This window comes from Biomphalaria glabrata, chromosome 14 (assembly GCF_947242115.1).
Source record: "Biomphalaria glabrata chromosome 14, xgBioGlab47.1, whole genome shotgun sequence".
Lineage (NCBI taxonomy): Eukaryota > Metazoa > Mollusca > Gastropoda > Planorbidae > Biomphalaria > Biomphalaria glabrata.
Genome location: NC_074724.1, coordinates 25,191,180 through 25,199,450, shown reverse-complemented (window position 1 = coordinate 25,199,450; position 8,271 = coordinate 25,191,180). Strand labels below are relative to the sequence as shown.

Sequence of the window (8,271 nt, the reverse complement as noted above, 5' to 3'; positions counted from 1 at the left end):
TTTATATGTCTTTTAATACCCACAGACCAAAGGTCTAGTCTCTATATGTCTTTTAATACCCACAGACCAATGGTCTAGTCTCTATATGTCTTTTAATACCCACAGACCAAAGGTCTAGTCTCTATATGTCTTTTAATACCCACAGACCGAAGGTCTAGTCTCTATATGTCTTTTAATACTTACAGACAAAAGGTCTAGTCTCTATATGTCTTTTAATACCCACAGACCAAAGGTATAGTCTCTATATGTCTTTTAATACCCACAGGTCTAAAGCTACTTACGTCCCTGGCCAGTTTGAAAGATGTAAAAGTCACTGAAAGGGCCAACACCGGCGGAGTTGACATAGCGGGTTCGTATCTGGTAGGTAGTGAATGCCGTCAAGGAAGCCAAAGCTATGTACTCTGTGTTGGTGGTCATTAATTTGGGGCTGTGAACATTAACGGAAGCTAATCAATGAGTGGACACTCTTGATAAACATCCTTTAGATTAATTTAGAAGGTTGTGAATTTTTATGTGGATATTTGTCATTACCTACATCGTCCGCAAGATAATTAACTGTATCTGTGGAACGCTGGTTATCAATAGAACAATAAATATTGAAATAGAACATCACCTTTAAGGTAGTGACGTGTTCAAATAACAATCGCCCTTAAGATAGTGACATCTTGACAGTTGTTAGCTGCACGTCTTAACCACACGACTTTGAACCAGAATAATTTATTTTCTTTTTTTTTTTTCGTGAGAGCTGACTACAACAAAATCATTTCAAAACGTCTCCGCCAACGCGGTTCTGGAAGACTTTTTCAGATTGGGGCTAAAAATGACCCATTAGAAGACCTCTTTCTGACTCGAAGATGTTGCACTTTGTGTGCCACGAATGTCCAGCGTCCTCCCCTTCTCTATTAGACCTTTTGAAACCTACACTTTTTCTTTTCTTTAACTATGTTGAACTGTGTACTCTGGACGCCAGGGGTATGCAGCTTAAAAGGTAGGAAAAGTCTTGATGCCGGGGCTATAGATCTAGCTGTCTACCAGGGCGAAATGTTTTTTACTCTGTCTGTTTGTCTGTCCGGCAAAAAGTTTGTACACGTTATTTCTCCAAAGCCAATCTCGGATCAAGCTGAAATTTTGCACAATTATTTCTTTTAGCTGACAACACAGGAATCAATTTTAAAAAATAACCAATTAATTAATTAACTATTGGTAAAAAAATTGGGTATACCAAACAAGGGAAAGAAATAGTACTTGACTGAAGTGGTGTATGTCACAAATGTGTCCTACAGACAAAGGGTAGGAATAGTGTGACGCTTAGATGTATGCCAGTAGGTTGGGGCAGACACAGAAGATTTAGTATCGTTAGTTTAGGCGTGTGTTAGGGTCTCAGCCTGTATAGAGTAGAGTTTTGGGGCAGTCGGGACACAGCGCCATGTAGTGTTATCAGGGCCTGTGTCGTGTGCTAGATGTCTTTCTGGTGAACGACACATACAGACATCGGTAGCAAGTCGCCGAGGCTAGCTCGCGATCTTGGCTCCAAGAGGTGTGAGTTGTTTGGCAGAGACAACATGTAGGAATTAATTCTAAGAAGAAATGTCTTTATTAATTATAGCATTAGATTTTAGATGTTAGTTGATTATGAATCAATAGAATAGCGATATTTTGGTTATTTGTTTATTTCGAGTGACAGAGTCCGTGCAGTCGGTAGATGACAGTCAGTAGACTGCGAGTCCTTGAGTCAAAGTCTGTGACAGTCCGTGGAGTCCGAGTTGTAGATGGCAGATAGAGTCAGCGATAGTCTGATTTGGTAGATGGCAGTTCTGAGTCTGTGACAGTCTGAGTCACATAATGACAGTCAGAATAGATGTTAGTGACAGTGATGAAGACCAGTTAGCAAGACTATGAGCGACATACAGTGATTGGCATCAGATGACATGGACAGCGGTACTGAACTCTAATGCAGTCTGTGGCGCTGGGTCCAGTGCATGGAGGAGGGAGTAGCCGTGGTAGTCTAATTGGCATGGGTGACTAATTGCTGTGTTGTTGATTATGTCTTTATTGTTTAACTCTATTATCTTAGATGCAATAGTTTTATTAGTATATTGTATTGAAGCCACTTGTCTTTTGTTACTATGTTATAATATTATTAATAAGTCATGTTTGCAGTTATCAATTCATTCATCAATCAATCATTACATTTATTACATGATGCCCTATTTAGAATATTAAATATTAGTATTAATTAGAGAGTTTGAATTCGTGTGTATTGATTATGTGGCTATTGATGTTGTGACATTGTTGTCATTAGTTTAATGTATACACATTTAAAGTATTCTAATAGTTATGCAGGCAGAGTAATTACACGCACCAAGAGTGAGAATCCTCACTAGAACAAAAAGAGCCAATGTAATAATAATGATACTTATATTGATATATGTTAAAGTGAACTAAAATGAGGTCGTAGCGAGTGTGAGCTGAAAAAGGTCGTGACAGTATAAGCTGAATTGGTCCCCTTTATAGTAGGCTGCCGACTATACTATATATTAGTATATATTCTGACTATACAGGCTCATAACTATACAATCTTCCATGTTCATAAACTTTTTGCTAGCGGAGTGGTTAACGCGTTGGCCTGAGAAAGCTTTAGTCCAAAAGTTTGAATGCAGGTCGTTCCCTTTTTTTTTAATAATTATTTTTATAAATGCTTTTAATTGTTAGTTTCTATCTAGTATTACAAATGTAATAACATGAGCTTTCTTGTTTTTTGAAGGTTTTTTTTTGTTTTTGTTTTTTTGTTGTTTTTAGTCTGGAAAGGTAGCGTTATAATTAAAAGGTGGAATAAGGCTTCCATTAGTCACATGGTGTATCTCAGTTCTTACGTTTTACCTAACAGGACGAAATTTAAGAACATTCCATTTCTAAAACATTTGAATTCAGGTAATGTCCGATCATTATTTCCTTTCAATGTGAACGTATTGTTGGCAGGAAAAGAAACACTGACCTAGTTGGTGGGCCATACTAATCAATGGACTTTGCTTTAACTTTACCTCATTGGAGAATTTGTGGGCGCCATCTCAACATCATATCTGATCCTCAAGCCCCCTCTCTCTTCGCAGATTGGTGGATCCCAGGCTATCTGGGCGGAGTTGGGTTGAATTGACATGGGGTGAATGTTGACAGGTTTCCCTACTGGAACTAAATTATTGATATTTGTTGACATAATGTAATGAATAGAAGTAACTTCAAAAATGAGTTTCTATTTTTCATTATTTCATTATTAACCGTGATGCAGTACTTTTGTGTCTCATATTCCAATTTTAATGAAAAAATTAATGATTCGGAAAAGATTTCCTGGTGGCTATGAGGTAGATCATTCCACTGCACATACAGCTCAGGTAAGTGTGACATTTGCTTTTTTAGCAGACGGCCTAGCCGTTTGGGCTCGCTTTATTTACAGAGGAGATGTCATTGATTTTTCGCTGTCCATGGCGTTCTTCGTCGCCATCTCTCTTCTCATAGTGCTGTCTAGAACGAATTCTTCCCAGAATTCCACATCGATGTCCACAGCTTTGAAGTCCCGTTTCATTACATTCACATATCGGGGGGTGGGGGGAGACTAGTTTTTTCTTGTGCCAGTCGTGAGTTGTCCATAGAAGATTTCTTCGGACATTCTTTCGTCCTCCATACGGTGAACATGAGACAGGGTATCGAGGAAAACCAAGAAATGGATGGATAGATTTATCGAATGAAGCACTGCATCAGCCCGGTAACTGACCTCTGCGTCATCTTTCCGCGCCACCTCCCCAGCTAAATGTAGAAAAATAAGATGCTTTTACTAATTAGTGTTCAATTGATTGAAGCAGTCAGCTATTTGGCAGCCAAGTGCAATGGAATAAAATGAAATTTAAAAAAAAAATAGGACAGATTTGGAGATACCAAGATCTAGTAAAAGAAACCAAGGTTTAGCAATCTCATTTTTGCCCACTCACTAGTCTCGTGCGTGACCACAGTTTCCGTAATGTAGTCTGTCAGGCCGTGAGTCTGTTCAACCCCACGAAGTGTCACTGCCAGGGATGACCAGGAGATGACATTCTGAAGCTCGTAAGACCTGACCATGCTCTGTAAAGGTATCTCCTGGTCAAATAAAACATAGGTCCAGTTTGACTATATCATAAAGACTGTCTTTGAATACAGACAAAATTCGAAAGAAAGGCAGAGAACAAATATAGTTTCTTTTCAAATAAGCAAAATATTTATTGAAACATGATTAGTTATTGTTAAATATAAACTCGTTGGTGGCCCCAGTGGGTCAGATGTATTCATTACGTTGTAGACAAACTCAAATCAAGATTATGTAATAGTTGCGGATTAACTCAAATTACGTTTTAAATTTAATTTCAGCATTATTTTTACCACATGGATATATTAAAATATAAATAGAAAACACAATTTCATTCCGAAAGCAGCATTTAGCACTATCGCGATATGGCAATGGTTAGATCTGATTTTCAAAAACCCTTTTAGTTTGTTTGTTGTTGTTTGTTTCTTTTTGTTGTTGTTTTATTTGCTGCTTTTTTTTTAGATCTAAATGTGACAGACGGACAGCACAAAATAAAAAGAGAATTTCACTACGGCGCCGCTCAAAATAAAACAAATATTTATCATATTATAAGTAAGTTTAAGTATAAGAACCAAATACAAAGATGAAAATATTAAAACATTATGCTAAGACTTAAATATTAATTATAATTTAAGATCTGCGAATACGATGAATAGATATTTATTTGATTTGGCCAGATATTGGTCACCTGTTTAGGATTCGAGACATTATTATTGTCCGCACAGTCCCCGATCCGAAAGTACTCCGTAAGGAGGGTGTAGTTCACATCCTGTGTGACGTAGTTGTCCTGGATATCCCATGATACCAACAGGTGACCGTAGAGGCTCTTCCGGGTGAGTCGGACGTACTTGAAGATTTTCTGCCCTGAGAGATAGAGAACATTGTGTCACGTGATTAAATGTGTCAAGGTTTAAACAACAAACAACATGTTTACATTTCTAGAACGAACACATTCATTTCATAAATACTAAAAAAAAATATTAAAAAATCGAACAAGCAAAATTAAGCATAACTTCGAAAAAAAAATGTCTATTGTTCTGGAAACTATTTGGTCATTAAAGGACTTCAGGGATAAACAAAATGTATAAACTCATGAAACATATGCTGGATATTGAATTCATTTCTGTTATTTTGTTATTCAGATTATTTGTGTATTGTGTTTTCTTACTTAGAGTTGCATGATTTCAATTGGGATTGTAATAACAGTCAAATCTTTCAAGAGAGTTTCGGGTTAGTTCTTTATCCATTTAAATATACCCGTCTGCGTAGTGGTATTATGTCATTAGAGTGTATGTCTCACAGTATAGTAACCATTAACCACACGTTACCAATATATATATATATATATAAAGACGGAAAGACAGACAGATAGACAGACAGACAGACAGACAGACAGATAGATAGATAGATAGATAGATAGATAGATAGATAGATAGATAGATAGATAGATAGATAGATAGATAGATAGATAGACAGACAGACAGACAGACAGACAGACAGACAGATAGATAGATAGATAGATAGATAGATAGATAGATAGATAGATAGATAGATAGATAGATAGATAGATAGATAGATAGATAGATAAATAGATCAATACTATCAACATAGAGGAAACTGCCATAGAAGCTGTTTATTTGCTTTTCAAAAATTTTTCTGCGTATACACTTAGTGCTAATTTTAAACTTTTTTTTTTTAAAGTTTCCCTTTCAGACCTTGCGACCTATAAGGCTGAGGATGTATACGTTATCTGTTTCTAGTGCCTACGTTATCGAGGGTGTCACGTGGCCAACATAACGACCTGCCGCCTCTATTTCCCCCTACTTATTTCAGGTACCTCTTATCTGTGGGTGGACTCAGGGGCGTCCTTAAATCCCAAAATCCGAAGTCATTGTCTTCACCGAGATTCGAACCCGAAAGTTCTCGATTTGGAAGGCAAGCTTTTTACCACTCAGCCACAAAAAAATATTTAAGATACTCCATTATTTAATATTACGTTCGCAAAAGTTCATTTACTAAAATCTTTCTTTCTACGCCTCTGCAAGAATAGGTACGTGTCCCCAAAAACTTTCCATCAAATGGACATGCCTCTTCTACCTTAGTTTGAGAAACTTCAAGATAAACACTTTCATGCTACAAGTTAACCTTTAACCTCTATCAGGCACACACTGGTTGGGTAATAACAGGGATTTCATTTCTAACCTTTAACCAAATCTAAGCCACATGTAGAAAATAGTTGTGTATGTACCGGCGCATGCATCGCCAAGCTGATTTGTTGGTGTGTTGTTGTTGTTTTTTCAATGCTTCATTGCGTTGACGCACGACCGACTCAATCACGAGATCACGGTTGATGTTAAAGCCCAGAGCTTTCTGAAATATGTATCGGCTGCCCACTTGATCAATATTTGATGCTCATAACTACAGAAATACACAATGTCATTTTAGATCTACGAAGATGCCCGTGGAGCGTAATCTGCGCGTTGAAATGATGGCAATCGTATAAGTACCCATGGTACATTCCAGTTCTAGGCGCAACACTGTAATCAAAACGTCCATCAGAAGAGAGGAGTTGTCGAACTTGAGATGAAGAGAACCGCCAGGGAGCCTCCTCAGTAAATTCTATGTGTTGGGGATTGTAAAAAGAAAGGCTCGCTTAGCCGACCTATTCACCACGCAGTCCTCGACCGGTATGGGGACGTGTATGCACTACGCCAGACAGCAGGGTTTCTGTCCAGAGCTTTTGCAAGAGAGGATTTGAGCCACTCAAGCCCTCACTCAAATGGAGTTTGATGATGATGATGACCACGCCGTTCTTAACGAAGGTCGCACGCTGTTATGGAGGCCTTCCTGCGGTTAGTGGTGGTACATTGTAGGATTTGGAGGACTTGGCTTGGCGCATTGAATCGTGACGTCTCATGAAATGGATGTGATAAAATGATCAACTGGTTGATGGGAGACCCACAGACTGGGAGGGGGTGAAAAGCCGATATCTCATTCCTAGCATCTACGTAAAAGTCTTCCTTCAAGTCGTAATAAGACCCAGGCCCGACTCTGCTTCGACGCTCTACATGGATAACATTCTGGACTTGGTTAGGCCAATAATTAAATATGCATACTCTGTTTGGGACCCCTCAACTAAAAAAAAAAACATAAAGAAACTGGAACAGACACAAAATAGAGCAGTGCGATTCATAACGAACGAATATTCACATTTACCCTTTAGTAAAATCACTTAATTTAGAAAGTCTTCAGCAGAGAAGACTCAAAAGTAAAGTAGCAATTATATATAAAACACTGAACCTTAAAATACAAAAACAAAACCTAATAAAATACTCAGAAAGACACAAAGATAAAGGCACTTTCCTCGTTCCATATGCTAGAACAAATGTGTACAAATGCTTCTTCTTCCCTAATGCTATTGAAGCATAGAATGGGTTGCCTGAGCCAGCCATGAAAACCAATGACTTTGCTGAATTTAAGTCATTGGTTGACATGCATGACTAGATGCATGACGCGTAGGACGTAATTATTTTCTTTTTTGAAGTAACGTCTGTATTATATAAGATAAGACAAGTGCAGACCTGATTTAGTTTTCGTTTCCCCTCAAATCTTTACTTTCTTTGTCTAGTGCTGAGTTTCACTACGTGTTTCAGAAACTCCATCTCTCACAGGCAGTCACAGCTCTTTGCCAAGATCTTCAGTTGATGTTTCTCTAGCAGCTGAGTTGATTTCATGTTCTTGGGTGGACATCTTGAAGGTAGCTGGGTTTTTTTGTGTAACCGTTTTATGTTGAACACTCATGTAAGCGCCTTGTATATATATACACACACACATACTCATACCGACATACAAACACAAAATTAATTAGACTCACCTATCGGTAGGGAGGGGTACTTTGGAGGAGAAGGCAGCGTTGCTATGGAAACAAAAATCAATGTGTGAAGTTCAATCAAAGTGTTTACTCATCCTGAAAGGGGGGGGGGGGGTACTGATATTTTTTGTGTGGACAGTATAAGCCTGAGGGACGTTCGACATTCAAAAACATTTAGTGTTATAACTGTAGACACACTATTTCTTTCCAAAGTAACTTCACTTTATACTATTAAAAGTAGGGAAACATTCCCCTGCTATTGGAATGTAATCAAACAACTAACGAG

General features: G+C 38.0%; 1 protein-coding gene across 1 annotated transcript in view; it reads right to left on the bottom strand.

Annotated features, from left to right (window-relative positions):
* Window positions 1–8,271, bottom strand: part of LOC106077177 (uncharacterized) — a 72,577-nt gene that overhangs the window by 56,686 nt on the left and 7,620 nt on the right. Inside the window, exons 5-9 of the mRNA XM_056011183.1 lie at window positions 7,989–8,030; window positions 4,803–4,978; window positions 3,984–4,128; window positions 3,042–3,189; window positions 282–427 (exon numbers count right to left, since the gene is read on the bottom strand). Of these exons, the coding sequence (XP_055867158.1) occupies window positions 282–427; window positions 3,042–3,189; window positions 3,984–4,128; window positions 4,803–4,978; window positions 7,989–8,030 (657 nt within the window). The remainder of the gene's footprint in view (window positions 1–281; window positions 428–3,041; window positions 3,190–3,983; window positions 4,129–4,802; window positions 4,979–7,988; window positions 8,031–8,271) is intronic.